This window comes from Hippocampus comes, unplaced genomic scaffold (genome assembly GCF_001891065.2).
Source record: "Hippocampus comes isolate QL1 unplaced genomic scaffold, H_comes_QL1_v1.1 scaffold71, whole genome shotgun sequence".
Classification (NCBI taxonomy): Eukaryota; Metazoa; Chordata; class Actinopteri; order Syngnathiformes; family Syngnathidae; genus Hippocampus; species Hippocampus comes.
In genome coordinates, this window is record NW_017805932.1 from 91,003 (window position 1) to 110,390 (window position 19,388).

Sequence of the window (19,388 nt, forward strand, 5' to 3'; positions counted from 1 at the left end):
GCCGATATGGCCGCGCCATAGACGAATAGACTTCGTGTATGGCTTGTTTAACCCTCGATTGCTTTTGTTTTTTTGTTGCACCAAACCGCCCTAAAATTTGGGTCGGTGTATTGGTTGATGAATTTTAACTCAGTCCTGAGCATAAAGTTAATATTTTGAAAGCATTTTATATTTTGATTTGTGCTTCAGACCGCGAGGTGGCCTCCATTAAAATGGTCGAGCGCCCGGATTTCGGGGCCACCTGTGCGAAAAAAAAGCGCATGGCATGCGAGGGCGTGTGCTCATCATTGCCGCTTACCGTTCTCCCAGGACTCCCCTGGCTGGATGATGCTGTACTGGATCTGATTGGCCAGCTCTGGGAAAGAGGGGGGCGGGGTTTGGGGATATGAGGAGAGAAGCGAGAGGGAGACATAAAAACAAGACCAAAAAAAAAAGAAGGGGGAGGTGAGAGGTTTGTCAGAGGGGAGGCGGGAGCCACGTTTTTGTGTACACAACTAACCAGTCCACACACACAGGGAACAATTCAGGCTTTGCTTACATAAAAATGCACGCACGCGCGCGCGGGGCCCTATTATATGTAAAGTAGCGTTGGCTGGGAAGTGGGGAGGGCTTGGGGCACACCTGAAAGTGTGCGTTCCTCCATGTTGAGTTCCTTTGTCCCACTGAGAACATGGCTGCCACGCTCCCTTGGTCAAGACTTGGAAAAGAGCCAATGGTTTAGCCAGGTGGCCACGCCCACCAACGGTAGTTTTATTTTATTTTTTTTGTGATTAAAAAAAACAACAAAAAAAAAAAAACACGAGGCCAAGTTACGTCATTTGAAACGTTGTCAACCATCGTGACCTTAAATCTGCCAACCTCGATTTGGCAAAGAACTGAACAACAGTGGTTGTATAAGTGTGCACACCCTCAAAACTAAAGTGTACTCGGAACAAATCCCACTCAACGGGAGTTGCCATTTGAAGCCACTCTGGTTATTCCCAAACAAAGGTCAGCTGATCGGGCAGCTCACGCTTTTACAATGGCGTTATCTCAGTAGCTTCGCTTTCCTTCAAAGAAATAGCTTCATTTTATTCCTTTTTTTTTAAAATCACATGAAAAGTGAATTTGAACAGGGCTCAAAGTTCATGGGCTTAGATTCGAGCACTTGATTCCGAGAGTGCAGGCGAGGTTGATTAGTGTCGAATTCCCACCAAATCATTTGCGTCCTGTTCTTTGCTTTTGCGGCGACGGCGCGGAAGCCATGTGACGCGCGCAACAAAACGCCCCACTGTGTTGCGCCTTAATTGGCCGTGGCCGCTGGACGGGCGAGGAGAAGACGATCCGTTTTGCTGATAAGGATCATCAAAAGCGTGCACATTTGCTTCCCGCATGGCGGCCAACATGTATCTGCGCACCCTTGAGCGCAGGCCATTAGTGCGCCCCCGCCCCCTTCCCCACAAGGCATCACTTGTGGAGCGCATTAGAGGAGCTGCAGGCGCTAAGAGCATTGCAGCACATTTATGGGGGAGGCCTGAGGGAGAGGATTCCCCCCCTCCCCTCCCTTGTCCCCCCCCCCTACGCGTCCTTCATTATCCTGCATTAGGGAGGGAAGCAAATGTTGAAGAAAAAAAAAAAAAAAACGCCCCGTGCTTCCGTCACGGTGGAGGAGCGCCGCTTTAATGGCCGGAGGAGAGATTAGGCCGTACGAGAAAGGGCGACGGGGAGATTAAAAGGTTATTCCAGGATGAAATCAACATGTATGGAAGGACACAAAGAGGATTTTCAAATGGGAGTCATGCCGATTTATTTTTTTGTTTTTTTTTTTTATTGTGGAAGGAAGGGCAAGAGTGTGTGGCGAAGGCTTGTGTGGCGTCAGCGCCCACAAAGCAGCCGTTAACGTGGGTTAACGCCCCCCCTTCCCCCCGCTCGGCTCGGGAGCGATTAGCGGGGGATCATCAGGAGGAAACGGCGGGCCAGGTTGAGCCTGCTTGATGAGCGCGCACGCGCAGCCCAGCTCGGGTATGGGGGGGGCGTGCGACGGCCACACGCCAGCCTTTAAAACGTCTGGAATTTGAACGTAAATTTTAGCTGTGTGTGTGTGTTCAATGCACGACATGTTTGCGCTGCGGTTGAGAGAGGAAAGTAATTTCATCTGTGCTGTATGTTGCACATCGAGCATATTGGACAATAAAAGCTGACTTGACATGAAGGCGCACTTACAAATGCAAACGTACATTTAACAGGCGCAAGGCTGCATTGACATATACACACACGTTCACACGTGCCAAACCTGAGGTACGCAGACACACAAAAACAACACGTACATAGACTTGCAACATTTACATGCACACAAACATACACGCACATTTACAAGCACGCTCATGAGAAGTGATGACTTAATTTATGACCATTCGCACCTCCTCAGCCAGCAAATTTCAAATTGTGCGCCTGAATAAGCTTTTTTCTTTTTTTCCCAACCGATAAATTTGACTTTTCACCTTCCCGATGACCCGTTTGGAAATCCAGACAAACTATTTTCAAAAATGTAACGCCTTGTCAAAACCTGGACCGGAAAGTGAATTATGGTGTCACGGTGAGCTCATTTGGGGTTTCTTTTGACTTCACTTTTGGGATTTTTGTTTCTGTTTAAATAGGGGGGTTTTGCAACCAAAAAGCGCTTGCGATATCTCCAAAGTTTTAAAAGAGAAGACAGTTTTGGTGCAGCCTTTGGCGGTTTAGCTCTCCCAAACTGGGGGAACGCGGCTGCGATTCACATTTGCGCCTACTTGTGTCTCAAGCATGATTACATTTCTTTGTCGTCAACTAAATATTCGGAACGAGGGTGAAAACGATCTGCTGTGACGGCTAACAACATCACGTCGGCAAAAAAAAAAAAAAAAAAGAATTTAAAAGGGAGGTGGTGAGGAAACGAATACGGCGGCCATTTTAAGAGTGCCAATGTGCGCCTTACCGGCGTTTTCCGAGAGCGCCGAGAAGTCCTCCCGGGGGTAGGAGGCGGACGGCTGGACGAACATGCCCTCGTCGAAGCCCTCCTCGGGCTCCGGCGGGAAGTTGTAGACGAACCTCCGCGTGGCGGCCTGCTTTTTCCGCCGCCCGCTGCCGGCAGCGGCGTCGGGCGCCTCGCGCTTGATGGCCGCCGCCGCGCCGGGCTCGTTCCAGACGAAAACCTGCGAGCGGGCCTCGTTGTTGTCGGCCGAGTCGGAGGAGTTGTCGTTGTGGTGGCTCCAGCTCCCCGGGGGAGCGCCGGGGGGACCGGCCCCGACCGGCGTCACCTCCACGTCGCTGGACTCCTCCTTCACCCTCCCGCCGCCGCCGCCGCCGTCTTCCTCGCCGTCCTCCTTTGCCGCCGACTCCTTCCCTTGGCTGTTGCCGCTCGCTTGGATGGAGAGCTTGGAGAGGATACTGGTGGCCCAGAAGTTGCCGGGCTTGCGGTCGGCGTGGCCCCGCGGGCCTTCCTTGGTCACCGTCTGCCGCTTGTTGTAGTCCACCACCACCGAGTCGGGCGCCTCCTGCTTGATGCTGATGTTGAGCGCGTCCTTGATGAAAGCCCGGCACGACTGCACCACCTCGGTCATCTGCAGGTAGCTGGCCACCGACATGACCTCGATGGCGTTCTGGCTGGTGAGCAGCAGGTTGCCCGAGTAGAGAAAGTCCAGGATGACCGAGAAACCCTGCACGGCGGCCACGTCCAGGTGCGTGACGGTGGCCCGGTCCTGCGCCTCGCTCTGCGTCAGGCAGTAGAGGGTCTTGAAGTAGCGGCTGCCCGCCACCAGGATGTTCTTGTGGGCTCGGAACACCTGGCCCGACACCACGATGTTGACGTCGCACAGGATGCCGCTCTTGCGCTGCTTGTCCAGCTCCTGCAGCAGCTGGTAGCAGTACGAGTTCTCGTTGGGCTTGTTGCGGTAGTCGTCCTCGGAGGAGTTGGTGGACGGGCTGGCGTTGTCCAGGGGTCTTCCCGATTCCTTGGTCGAGAGAGACAAAACGAGACGGGTACTCAAGGACCAGGCGTGGCCAAAATGAACGCTGCCATGTGACGTGAACCAAAAACGGGTCCTTTTGGAGAAGCTGATGATTAAAGTCACCCGCTCTCTTTGACTGTTATTCGCCAAAGTATTTGAAGTTGTCATATTCGGTGGGCTTAACCCTGGAGAACCCAAGAACCCTTTTCTTCTTTGGAAAATGATGAATTATACATGAAATGACTGCTATATGTTCACTGAACACCACAATTTTTTCAAATATTCAATGCCTTAATCCTAATTTAGGATAAAGGCCAAATTGGACCCTTTGGGTTCTCCAGGGTTTAAAAACTCAAACATTTTTTTTTCTGGAGTGGAAGTGGACAAAATTTGCAAGAATTGCGTCAAGCTTTTTGGGCTCCCTACAAACTTTGGGGCGAAAATTGCCGACGACAGATTATGAGTGAATACGATGTGTCTATTCCAGAGTGCCCCTTTGTAGAGGGAGTCCATAAAGTCTCTTTACCATTTCAAAAATTCATAAAAAATGCAATTGATTCGATATTTTATTCAGATTTGTTTTATTGTATTTGGTGTTTATTAAAGTTTTTTTTAATCACACTGCATTTGTGTGTTTCAGGGACCCCGTTTGTTTATAATTGGTCCATTTTTCTTCAACGAGACATCAATTTCTGCTCGATGGTGCACCACCACATTGGGGGCTGCATGTACATGGCAAAAAAAATCGAGTTTCGTCTTGATGTGCTTCGTGCAACTAATAGCGCCCACGTAGAAATGTATTAAAAGAGGTAAATAAAAAAAACAAAAACTAATAAATGCTGAATACAATAGAACAAATCTGAATAAAATATCCAATCAATTGCATTTTTGATACATTTTTGAAATGGTAGAGAGACTTTATGGACATCCTGGATTTCATTTCTCGCACGATGACAGTGGTGAGTTGTCATCGGATTTCTTTCCGACCTCGGGTTGCACCTTATTTGTGCCGTTATTTTTGCAGGTGCAAATCTGGTCAGGGAAAAAAAAAAAAAAAAAAAGCCACATTCCCCGAAAATGACGACTCCCAAATTGCGCGTAAAATGGACGAAAGGCCAAATTTGGGGTACCGTCTTTCGTTTGGCTGTCATTTAAAAGGACGTGCAAATGGAGTAAGGGGGGGGGGGGCGCGTAGATTCGGTTGTAAAAGGGGAGCAACGGCTCGGGAAGTTTGCCGAAGGACATTTGGAGCACAGGGTGTACAAAATAAAAGGACAGTTGTGTGCTTATACAAAATAGGACATTTCCCTGGCAGGAGCCTCATCTTTACTAAACACCGTGGCGTCGGCAAATGCCCCCAGGGTTCCTGACACGCCTGCTGGCGGCTGAGGGGGCGGGGGGGGGAGACCACAAACTGGTCCGACAGGCTTGCAAAAGGGGAGCGGGGATACAAATGAGGTACAATGGAGGGATGGGCTGCCCGGACTGGAAGACACTGTCAGGTTGTTGCTTCCAAGCCAGGCCCCGAGATCAAGAGCAAACTCTTCCCGAGACTTTCAGGTTTGCATGTCCAACTGTTGGTGATGCGGCGCTTCGCCCCAAAATGACATTTTTGCCAGACTGTACACACTTGTGAGAAAATTGTGCGATGTTGGAAAGCGCCATGCTAATCAAAAAAAGCAGCCATTTCTAATAATAATAATAATAATAATCTTGGGCCAAACCAATTTGTTGCGGGAAGAGGGAACAAATTTGACAGATTGGGACGTCTGCGAGCAAAACAGCAGCAAGAGATCCCAACCCGCCGTTTGCCCCACCAAAAAAAAAAGTTGAGACTGAGACACGGCAGCTCTGGAACAAAACAATCTCATAGATTCTTTCCTTCTGAACCGCAGAAATTGAGTCTTCAGCCAAAACACGGAGAGCAACGGCACGGCTGGCTTCTTTCTGATTTTTTTTGGTTCATGACGAGACGTCGACGCTGTTTCGAGTCAATCGTTCGTTGCAACGTATCGTGTTCTGAAGGAAGTTGGGATCGCAACGTCTCAGATGAGTGCGATTGAAGTCATGGAAGCTCCCTTCACTTCCATGGCAGAAATTTGGTTCCGACAAAAACGAATGTTGTCAAACCCCAAATTTTGGCCTGGTTCTGAATAGACAACATGCGGGATGTCGAGAAATCACAATCAGGCAACCGCAGATGGGACTTCTTCTGTTCCCCAAATGACGTACTAATAGTTTTGGGTAAAAAAAAAAGATACCTTCGCTGCTCGTTTGCGATGCAATGTAAAAAAAAATAAATAACAAAAATTTTTAATTCTATTTCCTATCGGCTGGGGCACAGTTGAAAATGTTTCCCTCCAAGTTGATTTTCGAATCAGACAAACCTTCCGAATCTTTGCATGACTGCAGGTGCGACTTCTTCAATTGCTCGTCAATTATTGTACGTTACGATTTCACCCAAATTTGGGGAGGACAGTAAAATAGTTGAGGATTTTATATTTTCTGGGGGGAAAAAAAAAAAACAAAACGCTTCTGATTCTTTTTGTTGACAATTTGCAAAAATAACGACTTTCTTTTTCCTCCCCATGTTATCATGTGGAGAATTTTTAAGTACAAATGTATCGATTTCATTCTGGAATAAGACGACCAAAATGAAGTGTGGCAATCTTCACTTCATTTCATTTCCGACATTTGCTTTTATTTGGAAAATAATGACTGTATAGTTTTGTTTTTAAAAAGTGTGGAGAAAAAAAAAGGGAAGTGCTGTGTGAGATTTCCCCCCCCCCTCCCCCAGGCTGCACTGCAGATGTGGCCTCCCCATCTAATGGTGGCCTCTTTGTACAGTGAAACAAAGAGAAGACCTGGAGGAGGGCTGTCCAAGGATGCACGATTGGCGAAGGGAGCTGGCGGACAAGTCGACCGACCCCGTAACAGCACCCCCCCCTCCAAACTCACTCCCCCACCTGCCCTCCTCACAAGCCAAAGAGACCGGCTGGTACCGAGCAACTCAGACGGGGTAGCGTGTCCGTCTCGCACAAATGGCAAGCATTGCCAACGCCTCCATTGTGACTTTTTATTTTATTTTATTTTTATTTTTTGGGGGGGAGGGGGGCAAACAAATCGCACAGCAGATGTCCTAATCCAGAATAATTCACATTGCTCTGGCATTTCTGCCACCACCCTCGTAAACACACAGAAAGCGAGCTGCCCACTGCACGCCCCCCCCACCCCCCACCCCCCACCATGGGCGCACGCGCACATCTGGGGTTTCAGCCGATGAAATCCATTTCTCAGAGGTCCCCACACCCAGCCCCCACTCTCTGCACAGCAGCCCGGGCACAGAGAGAGAGAGAGAGAGAGAGAGAGAGAGAGAGAGAGAGAGAGAGAGAGTACGGGCGATGGGATGTGAGGGATTGCGAGAGAGCCAATGGGAGCACGCTTCAGCAAGCCGAACGACACGCTCGCGACATCGGCTGAAAAGGAGCCTTATAATGGAGGAAAAGTTACAAAGGCGACATGAGAGACGGCTGATGGCTGGCCAGACCTTGAGAGAAAATGTGGAGCAAGCGGAGGAGGGCACTTGGAAGGAACAAGCGAGCGCCCAAGTTGACGGGTCACCCCATTTATTTCTTTCTTTTTTCTCCGCGGCCTTCACAATGCCCCGCGTTCTCCCCGAGGCTCATTGCCCACTCACTGTGGGCCTTTTGTGAAATCACTTCTTCTCCTTCCCCTTCTTCAGACCGCGCAGGACGGAGCCAGGGGGTGCGCCGAGGCAACTCGGGCGAGGGCGGATGCATCAGAGTCAAATTCAACGTGCCGACGCAATCCAAAATTTCCTTACAAACGTGAACTTCACAAACAAGCTAGGAGAGACCCTCTCCCACGTCTACCCGTCCCAAAAATTTTTTTCCAAGGTGGTCCCTGGCACGAAAGGTTTGTATTTCCAGACGTTCCGCTTAAAAAAAGGTTCAAATGTGACACCAATCACATGTGAGGCCTCCCAAGGTCCCAGATCAGACCGCGGTGGACCTAAAGGCGTTCTAGAGAAACTTCGGATTTGGAGATCCTGTTCAGGATGAGTCCCCTGCAGTTTTTTTTCTGCCATTTGTGCAGCGAAACAACCGCACGAGAAGCGACGACGTGAAAGAATTGGACATTACTCCAGAATTTCACCCGGCGATGAAAATACTGTCATGCCCTCACATGTGGGCAAGGAGAGCCACAGTCTTGATGCAAGAAATAAATACAAAATGAAACCACCCAAGGAGCTGCTGTAGGCCACAACTCATGTCCCGACACTCGCACAAAAATGTGAGTCGAGCACCTAACGTTACTCATTAGGCCACGCCCATTCAGGGAACACATTGAACACACAGTTACTACGGTACGTCAAGTAATTTGAAATGTCTTTACGTTCTCTTTCATGTGTCATTGGTGCAGTACAAATTTTCTCCATTAAAAAAATAAAAAATATTTGGGTGCTTGAAGGAGCTAACAGCATTTCAAAATTTGATTTGACAGACCAGCAAATTAGGTTACAAGCGTGATTCGGACCAAATTAAACTCTCAAGTCAAGGCAGCACTGTGTAGCACACGAAGTGAAAGTTGGGTGGCAGGTCGCAACAACCCAAGATGGAGGGGCCGAGCGAGGCATCACGATAGGCCGCAGCACAAATAAACCTCAATCCTAAGCAAAGCGCGGAGCCCCGCCCACTCCAGTGGCGGCCGATCCGCGGCAAACATGACACACCCTGAAATGTAATCCAGCAGCGTCGCCACGCAGAAATTGAAGCCCCCTCGAGAACCCCACCCTAAACTTCATCCAGTCTCATGGCCGGACCCCCCCCCCCCAACTCCCCAAAAAAGACGTCTCGTCTCATCAACCAGCCCGCCCCCAGATAGCAGAACAATACAGCTGTGTGCATTTGGCCCAAGGTGTGGGAGGTGTGTCTCCCGGCCGCTCAACAATGGCGCGCCAGAGAAGAAGAAGTAGACGAGGGGAAGAGGGCAGAGAGTCGCTAATTCAACAAGAATTTTCCCTCTGGCGGCAGTCCGCCCCATTTTAATGACCTGTGGCCCCCAATAAACATCCCGTCTACCGCTGTATCTTGTCTCGGACTGCAAACAGCACCCCCCCCCCACCCCGAAAAAAGGGGTGTGGCCTTGTCTTTGTCAAAGGTACAATAAAGGGGTGAAATGACCCCGCAATTTTGGGCTCTTGGGGATCACTTCAGTTGGCTGATCTTTGACTCAACCGGAGGGGCGGGGCTTCAACAAGCCACACGTACCGCAAGGGTGGGCTACATTGTTCCCCTCCGAGGGCCAGACTAAACTTTGGTTTTGGGGGGGCAACATGAGGTTTCCCGACTCGGTGGCAAAATCCATACCCAACTCCCGCTTTAAAAAAAAAAAAAAAAAAAAAAAGTTCTCCAACCTGTCCTGTCCTGCCTGGTTTTGAAGGGTCGTTGGCGCACACGGAGGAGAACAAAACTGAAACTAAATTCCGAGAGATTTTTTTTTTTCTCCTGTGCTCTGAAACTGCAGTTCAATTTCTGTGGTAACCAAGGCAAACAAATACAACTAAGCTACATCACCGGCGACGTCGAAACGGACGACGTTAGCCAAAATGAAAATGCCTGAAAATGTCAAAAACATTTGTGCTCAATCTTGGTAGAAAGATTCTCAAGTCTTGTTCGCCTATTTCATCCTCATTCACATTTTTAGCGCGTTTTAAGTTTTGGTTTGACAGCTTGGCAAATGGCTCAACGCCGACAAATGTGGTTTTCCGCTAGCTGCATTTTTTTCCCCCCTGCAACTAAAAAGGCTCTTCAGTAACATTTAATCAAACTGGGCGGATAAAAGTTTCAATCAGGCGTGTCTTTCGTTTTGGGTTTTTTTTTTACAAATACAGTGCAACTTTTTGGTGCAGAATACCCCTAAAAATGTCTCTCTCTTCACATTTTTACCTTTCTAGACTTATTTTGGTCTGCTCTGGCTAAAATCCGGACACAAGACGGCGCAGAGACAATTCCAGACAGCCTACTCTCTCCGAAAGAAACCCGCATTTAGCCCAGCTGCCCCGCATGCTGGCGGCTAATCGAGTTAGCTTCCCTCCCAACGCTTTGCCGACTTCCACAACGCGCTTCTTGCAAAAACCTTTGCCGAGTATTCGCTTCAGCAGCGTATGGGCGTGGAGGACATAGCGTACGTGCGGGGGTTCTCGTTGCCGGGGAGGATCTGCGGCACTGAGCCCCCACCCGCCTAATCCACTGGCAGCGCTCTCCTTCCCAATTAGACGTGTGTACACGTTAGTGGATCACTTTAAGTCATTCTGATTAGTGATTGCGTGTGGCGCGGGAAGGAACTAAATGCGGTCGTCCAATCCTCTTGCGAGTCAAACGGGCCTCAGAGTCGGCCGTGACAGCTCGCTGCGCGCAAAAACGCTCTTTGACACCCGCCTGGGATCGCCCGTGACGTCGACCAAACACTCCCTAGTTTTATGGCATTTGAGAACACTGTGTAAATGTTGGCGCCATAAAAAAAAAAAAAACGCGCGCGCACACACATATAGTCTTTACAGTCACGTAGCCCTCAAATATTCAGTGGTGATTTCAACAAGGCTGAATAACAAGATACGCCCCAAAGGGACGAAAGTCAACAACAACAAAAACTGTTATGAAAGATGGGGGGGACATGGAATTTAAAAGTTTTGGTTGTATTGTGCGTGGTCTATTAAGATTAGGTCCCATTATCCATTTCGGAAAAGGTTCTCAGAGAGACTCTCGCACGATCGCGCATGATCTCTCCAAAATGAGGAACAGTCGATGTTACACGACTGCTTCCGAAGCGGACCACATGGATGGAGTGCTGTAAGACGGTGATGTTGAAAAAAAACAAAACAAAAACAAAACAAAAAAAAAAAACCTACCAAAAAAAAAAAAAAAAAAAAAAAAAGACTTTTTGAAAATATATCATGCCATCAGGAGATTTGCTCGATCCGACCCAACATTTTGACTATTCTAGGCTAGTAATAGTTTCGCTTTTCAACGACGGAAAATGATATCTGTTTTCAACCAATTACTGATTGGGGGGGGGGGGCAACAAAACAAAAAACTATTATAGTCTAGTAATACCTTAATTATTCATCCAACTTCCAAAATATTTAAATAACACTTTTGGCAATCCAAAACCTTGACAATCACAAGTAACAAAACATCAGTTTCCCACAAACTGTGCAATTTTGTCCAAAATGCAACTATAAGTCAACATGTCTCTGTCCCCACTGACAAAAAAACAAACAAAAAAAAAAAAAAAGATTTGCATTTTTCTACCTTACTGTACCCTAAAAGAACCAAACTATGAACTGAAAATACGCATTATAACGGCAACCATGAGATACTCGCCGTTTGACACCTCTGTATTAGGGACTTCTGTTTCACCCTGCTCTCACCCTCCCACCCCCACATTTTTTTTTTTTTTGCTTGGGTCCAGTATAGATTTTGGATGGGTGTGGGGGGCGGGGGCAGGGGATCATTCTGGCACAACGCCTCTAATTTATCTCCCCAAGGGGAGGAGGGGGAAGGTTGTGTAAAAGCTCCAGAGGTCACCAGGGAGCGCGAGCCTTGAGAGGCCGCACAGGAGGGCCCAAAGGGGGGGTAGTTGGCGTGCGGCTCCCCATGTCATTGTGACCTCTGGCGAGATAGTAATCAAGACAGATGCTGATGCAACCAAAAAAAACGGAGACGAAAGGGAGGGGCTTATGTACAGTACCAAATGAATAAAACTGCTGAAATTTCAGACAGGGGTGTACGGGTTTGTGCTCAAGGGTCATTTTTGATTTTTTTTTTTTTTTTTTTTTGGAAGAGATGGATGTGTGAGGTTGTTTCTAAATCTGGGAAATTTATCAGGAAGATGTTAAATAGTCTCATAATACGATTTGTTTTTAAATTACTGCATCATTTACAATTCCCCACATTTTAATCAAATAAAAATATTAAATATGTAAAAATGTTTATTTGGATTTGTAAGTAATTCTCTATTTTACAGGTTAATTTGTAATCAAACTGTTTATTTTACAAAACAATATTTCAAAATAATTTATTAACTTGCCGAGCATTTAATAAAATACACATAACCAATTAACAAAGCGAATCTGATGAATGACAGAAACAAATTCAACAATCATTCAAGAAGATACATGAAGAAATAATTTATTAACTTGCCGAATATTTAATAAAATACACGTAACCAATTAACGAAGCGAATTTGATGAATGACAAACAAATTCAACAATCATTCAAGAAGATACATGAACAAAGTCACTTTATGGCAGCAGTTTTAAGGGAACGCCGCAACAAATATTCAAAGCCCTTCTCTTGGTCAGATCAACTCTTGATCAAAGGGTTCAACCTGTGCCTTGATGGGACCGCGGGCTACATGTAGCCGAACCCTGGCCTTGAACAACTACTTTTGTTTTTACTCCGACAAAGGCGAAAAAGAAGCACAGAGGCGTCACCAAAACGTACAGTTGAACTCGACAGCCAGCTCAGTAGCACGATAGTCAGCGTCTCCAGCGAGGGGTTCACCTCGGACTCGAACGTCCAATCCCGGCTTACACAGCCAGCAAGCAGCAAGCTAGGAGCTAGCTCCGAGGCTAATTACCCGCAAAGCGAACGGCGTTACGGGGTGGGGGGGCTTCGACAAGCTCGTTTACACTCAAAATGTTCGCGAATGTGAGCAAAGTATCAGCCGAGAGTTGTGATAATGTCGCATTTAAAGTGATTTCGGGGATGTTTTGAAAGCGTCCTGGGTTAAGGTTTTGACAGCGGCGCAGGGGTTCGGGTTGCTACCGAAGCGGGTACCTGTTTGCCGGGGTCATTCCTGCCGTGCTCGGAGGACAGGTGATGTCGGAGGAGCAGGGCCCGCTTGTAGCTGCGGCTGCCCTTGGTGAGCTCGTCGCTGCTGCGGGTGGCGGCTTCGCGGCACCACGAGCACGACATGAGCCCCGTCTGCTGGCAGAAGCGCAGCCACGGGAACTCGTGGAGCCACGACGCGTGGAAGAGCGAGTGCTTCTGGAGTAGCGTCTGCGGTCTCATCTCCACGCCGCATTTCCTGGGTCCCGCCTCGGCGCTCCCCGACTCCGCCAAGTCTCCGCTGCCCGCTTCCTTGTAGCCGTTCGCCGCCGAGTCGGCGTCGCCGCCGCGGCTCCCGGCCGCCCCCTCCGCGTCCTCTTCCTCCTCGGCGTCGAGCTCCGTGCTGTCGCTCACCGAGCCGGCGCCCTCCCGTCGCTTCCGCGTTGGTCCCGTCGCCCCCAGGTCCCCGTCGTCGTCTTGGTCCGGCCGGTTGCCGTTAAAATGTCGATCGTGGCAGGCCGGGGCCTCCCAGCTGTTACCGTTCCCCCCGCCGCCGCCGCCTCCGGAGCCCGTTAGCCCGGCTAGTCCACCGCCTCGGAACGCCAGCGACCTGCGGTTCCTCTCGCCGGACATTTTCTTGCGCTTATGACAAATGTCTCACCAGGATCCCCCCCGCCACGGCAAAACGTTCCTTTTCCCTTCCGTCTCCTCGCTGTCTCCCAGCCGCCGTCGTTGCTCGTCGTTGTTCGGTCGCGGGGCCCCCGGCCGGTGCGAGTGTTTCGGTTATGCGGAAATAAGTGTCCCTTTCAAGCGCATAATGCCATTTTCAGGGTTCTGGCTGAGTCCGCGCAGGCCCCGCAGAGGTCGAATGGCAACGACTTTCCTCCCCACAATGCACCTCGACTGGTGGTGGTGGAGGAGGAGGGGGAGGAGGAACGGGAGGGGGCCGCCTGGAAGAGGGCGAGATGGGGGTGCTGTGGAGCGCCAATGGGGGCTTTTGTGTGTGCAAGGCTGCACCCATTTTCCGCATGCTTCTCATATCTCTCCGTCTCTCGCGCTCGCGTTTGTTTTGCTGTTTTCTATTTCGTTATCTCTTTAACGCTCCCAGGCGCTGCTGCAAGCACAGAAATGCACTTTTTGAACAGACCCGTTGGATGGGAATCACAAGATCACGTGACTTCACGCTCTTCTGACCTATGGAAACTGTTGATTATACCGATATCACATACATCCAACAAAAAATACAATACCTCTTTATGGATACAGCGCTTTCACAAAACCTGCAGCTCGAACAAAGCGCCTTTTTCCTGGACACCTAACATAAAATAACAATAATACAACAGAACACAACCAAAACATCGCAACAACTATTCCTACGTACGCCTTGTTGTTGGAAGGGGTTGTAAATGAAAGAGGAGAGAATCGAATTGAGCTATTGCATTAAATATCACACAATTTACGTAAAAGGTGTGTTTTATTTTGGTGAATTTTTATTTATCGTGAATAAAAAAAATACATAATGCAATAGTACTAAAGGTTTAATTAGGTTTAATTAAAATGTATATATTTATATTTGACTGTTTATTCTGAATATTTTTATACATATGTATAAAATATACAGAATGATGAATACAACATTTATATTTCATAAAATCTCATTATAATCAACAATATACCTAATGGTGGGATGTATATTTCGTATTCACTTTTACAATATTTTATGTTATGAATGCACGATAAAATTATAATTGAAACATTTTTTTGAATATTTAAGCAACGCTACTTATTGTATCGTTGTAAAAACTGGCAACATACCAATATGCTGTAGTTACATCAGGTATCCATCCCACAATGTTGTTGTCCTGTGCAGCGATAGGGCAGAATGTGCACTTCAGCTTCCTTGCAGTGTGTGTGTGTGTGTGTGTGTGTGTGTGTGTGTGTGTGTGCACTCGTGATAGTTTGCATAGCCCGGTGTAAAGTTTCACGGGTGTCCAATTAAGGGCTTTGCAGACAGCGTGTGAACAGCGGGGCATAACCCGGGCTGAGACAACATGAAGGTGTCTGTTTGGGGATGTGTCACGCTAGTGTAATGGCAGACTGGCAGGCCTGGAGGCCCGCTTTGCATTTCTCCCATATCGTTGGCTCGCTCTTCGAACTTAAAATATGTCGTGCCTGCTTCAATGATTTTAGATGGGCAGCATGTGATGCTAACCATACATAAGGAAAATGAACATATGGCCTAGTCAGATAGCAGCTGTGTGTAATTAGCATGTCGGTAAAAGAGTAATGCCTAATATGAGCCTAAAAATTGCACAGAGAAGCTTGCCAAAAAAAATTATTTCTACTCTTCTGGTTTAAAACCCAGTTTCCCATAACAAAGTGCCTGCAAAGCCTGACAGTTTTTACTTTATTTAAGCACTATTCTCCAGTGTTTAGCTTCACTTTATACTCATATGACAGTTACGAATGTCCCTTGTTGTACTCTGGAGGTTTCACTGTCTATTACATATAAATTGCACATAAAGTCTCATAACGGTTAAATATATCACACATTTTCTCTGGTTTCTGTAATGATAAAGTGAGTGGAACATTTCACCTACACAGCGATGTTATTTTGTTTACCAATTTTCACAACAACAAAAAAAAAAATCCATGAAAAATGCTCAAAATAAGAATTCCTGCTTGTGTTTGACAGAAACACGTCAGCCGAAATGGGTTGTTTGGTGCGCGTGCGCAATGTTGACAGCGCCGCTTTGACACCCACGTGCTCACCTCTGTTTACACTTGTACGCGCTGACGTCAAGGCAGCGGGCTCCGCCTCCCACGCCGTGAATGGCAGCCACTCAGCGACCAGAAGGCAGAGACCAGGAAGAGAAGAAGAAGGAGGAGAAGAACAAGAGGAAGAAGAGGAGATTCAATTTGAACGCTTAAAAAGCGTGTCGCGACTGAACCGAACTGCAACTTTCCTGCCTCGCACCGAATCCACGCTTAGACCCGTTCATGGATGACAACGAGAAAGGTAAATCATTGCTTCTGAACGTCTCGCTCGAAGATTTGGCTTGCTGTCGCTTTTTAAAACAAACAAAGAAGAAAAAGACGGAAACGTCAACTGTAGGCAAGCAAACTATCTCGGTTTGCGCCCCAACCTTCACGTCTTAATGCGGACCAAAGAAAATATTCTCTTGTGGGTTTGTAATGCCCAGAAAACGGAAGTGAACGTGTCCGCGCAGCTCATTTGACGCGACAAATAATTTCTATTCAATAAATAAAATAAAATAAAAACAAAGAACGGTCCAATGATGGTTTTAAACGCCACTTGTCCGGGTTCGAGATCCATTTTGAGATGTGCGTTTAATCTTTGAGTGGCCAAACAGGCTCGAGTGCGCATGTCAGTAACTAAAAGCAGGAAGTGAAGAGAGCACAAGCATGCCAAATGCATTTTATCTTAAGAGTACACTGTACACTGCATGATAGTAGTTTGTGTTTCACTCTCCGTATGTAGAGTATTTTCGGACGCTCCCGTTTTTGTAATTCGTCGACTCTGCGTTGAGTGTTTTTGGACACTTTGTTTTTCTGCTTTCAGAACGCACTGCAAGTTGATTATTTTGTATTCTGGTACTCGATGTTTACTATCTGGCGTCTCGGTAAACTGCATGTTGGTTGTTTTGTATTTTAGGACACTGTATGGGTGTCTCGTGTTTAAGTACACTGTTCATTGAGTAGCTGGTATGTGCAGTATCTTGTGTTTTAGTACACTGCATTTGGAGTGTTTGTGTACTTTAATATTTGGTGATCTAGTACACTGTACATTATGTCATGTGTGTGCTTTAGTACTCCATGTGTTTCTGAGTACACAACGTGGAGTATTTTGTGAGCACCCTGTGATGTGAAACAGTTTTGTGTGCCATAACTGGACTTTAAAAAACAAATGAAACCTCAGACGAAGAGCGATTAAAAAAAAAGTGCAAAACGTACAAATGCTCAGAGTAATGACACAGATATATATTTTTTGCATTATATTTTAAGAATTGACCTTCTGGGGACAAACACCACTTCCAAAATAAGTTCTAAAATGTTTGTTTTTATGCAGCTAGATGAGCTGGTATGTGCAGTATCTTGTGTTTTCGTACACTGCATTTGGAGTGTTTGTGTACTTTCTTTAATATTTGGTGATCTAGTACACTGTACATTATGTCATGTGTGTGCTTTAGTACTCCATGTGTTTCTGAGTACACAACGTGGAGTATTTTGTGAGCACCCTGTGATGTGAAACAGTTTTGTGTGCCATAACTGGACTTTAAAAAACAAATGAAACCTCAGACGAAGAGCGATTAAAAAAAAAGTGCAAAACGTACAAATGCTCAGAGTAATGACACAGATATATATTTTTTGCATTATATTTTAAGAATTGACCTTCTGGGGACAAACACCACTTCCAAAATAAGTTCTAAAATGTTTGTTTTTATGCAGCTAGATGATACTGCAACCTCTGCTTTAACCTGGTAAACGGAGATTTTGACGCATTATCTTATTTGTAGGTAAGGTTTAACCTAACACAACATTATCAGGGCCCATCGTTGACATTGCTCCTTTTTATGGGCGCTTTGTCGTCATGGCAACAACCCCCGCCCCCCTCTCCAGTCTGAGCTGGAAACGACTCCGGCCGGTGTTGTTTTTCCTCTCTTTGCATCCTCTGGATGCGATTGATCTGGAGCAGCATGAGGAGTGCTGCTTGTAATTTGATTTCCACCCGAGACGCCAGCGCGCTTTCAGAAAGCAGCAGCGCTTGAGTCTACATCATATTTCACCAATTTATGATGGTTCTCTCTTTTTGGTTTACGTGTAACCGACCTCGACCCCCCCCGCCCCCCTTGTCCATAGGACCACTTCTCATGGGACAGAAGTGTAGCAAAGTGAGGCAGCGCCCCCCCATCCCCTCTTTGTCCCGTGATTTTGCTTTTCAGGCCCATCATGTGACACGCTGTGCGGCAAATATTACGCTAATTGGTTTGATGCTGCAACCCATCAGGCCGCTCAAACGGACGCTTGTTCCCGTTTGGTCAAAATTGACGTAACCCAACAATGTCCGCTTTCAACGAGACATATTTTAACAAAACCGGAGGGTTTTTTTGTTGTTGTTGTTGTTCTGAAATAAAACTTGTTCAGCCTTTTGACGTTACCTGACGTACATTTTATAAACATTCGCTTCCATACTAATGTTAATCACTGTAGGGGAAAAAAACAGTAAATCTGACCCCCCCCCCCGCCCCTTCGAAAATGAACGCGTGATAAAATGTAACCGCACAGACAAAATAATGTGTCAAAAAATAATAATAATAAAAAACAATGGAAACCCAACAGCCTTTGAAGTCGCACTTGTCATATTATGAGAAGCATTTTACACACACACACACACACACACACACACACACAGAATATTCCCGCCGCCACCCCCCGTGCGTCCATTCTAACTGACGTGAATAAAAGAGATGGACGGACGGGCCCCGGCCCGGATTAACGCCGGCCGGCCGGGCTGTAATCTGGGACAGGGTAGATTACGCTCTTCACTTGGCTCACGTGACGCCTCGACGGGACATCCAGGACGGAGGGAGGCGTGGACGCGTAGGGTGGGAAAAAGGGTCACGCGATGACGCCGCCACGGAGACCGCCGAGCGCAAAAGGGACGCCGTTCTTGATGCCGAATAGCTCCGCGGGCGCTCGGACAATGCGATGGAGGCCGCGGAGGAGTACCGCTCACCCTTCGACTTTGAGCAAGGCGTCAACGCCAGCTACCTTTACCTGGCGCCCGCTTTCAGCGACACGCCGCCCGGCTCGCCGGCGCTCCCCGGCAGAGGTAAACGGCGCAACGCGACGACGTTAATGATTAACAATTGCCGTCAACTAGCACAAGATCATTTCCGACCGATTCACGCCGATCGCGATGTGATCCCTTCACGCCAGTTGTGGTCCAATTACGATCGATCGAGTCACTCCGACGGCGTCAATGAATTCACTGCACTTCCATTTCGATTTACTCCGATTATGATGCGACGTCATCGGATTCCAATGACAATGCCGTTCACGACGACGGCAACGCAGGAACGTTGCGCTCCGGCTCGACTGTGGCGCAAAGGCATCCTTCCGAAAACCACTTCCTCCGACTGATGTGATCAAATACCATTTGACGCGGATGCGTGTGATTGACAGCAATGCTCTTTGGTATTATTGATGTACCACCGCTCCCGTAGCCGTCAAAGCGCCGGTGCTCGCGTGTGTACTTGAACTCACCATCAACGTGCTTGTGTTGACCCCGCAGGCTCGCCGCAACGCGCGGATCCGCCGGCCGAGGTGGGAGAGGACGCGGCCGTCAGCGTGGGACCCCCATCGGCAATGCTCTTTGGTATTATTGATGTACCACCGCTCCCGTAGCCGTCAAAGCGCCGGTGCTCGCGTGTGTACTTGAACTCACCATCAACGTGCTTGTGTTGACCCCGCAGGCTCGCCGCAACGCGCGGATCCGCCGGCCGAGGTGGGAGAGGACGCGGCCGTCAGCGTGGGACCCCCATCG

The 19,388-nt window shown here is 47.8% G+C and overlaps 1 protein-coding gene across 1 annotated transcript in view; it reads right to left on the bottom strand.

The window, feature by feature from the left end:
• zbtb10 (zinc finger and BTB domain containing 10) overlaps positions 1-14,258 on the bottom strand; it is a 22,079-nt gene extending 7,821 nt beyond the window's left edge. Inside the window, exons 1-3 of the mRNA XM_019890309.1 lie at positions 12,830-14,258; positions 2,954-3,968; positions 299-355 (exon numbers count right to left, since the gene is read on the bottom strand). Of these exons, the coding sequence (XP_019745868.1) occupies positions 299-355; positions 2,954-3,968; positions 12,830-13,453 (1,696 nt within the window). The 5' untranslated portion in view covers positions 13,454-14,258. The remainder of the gene's footprint in view (positions 1-298; positions 356-2,953; positions 3,969-12,829) is intronic.
• Between the last annotated feature and the right edge of the window lie 5,130 nt (positions 14,259-19,388).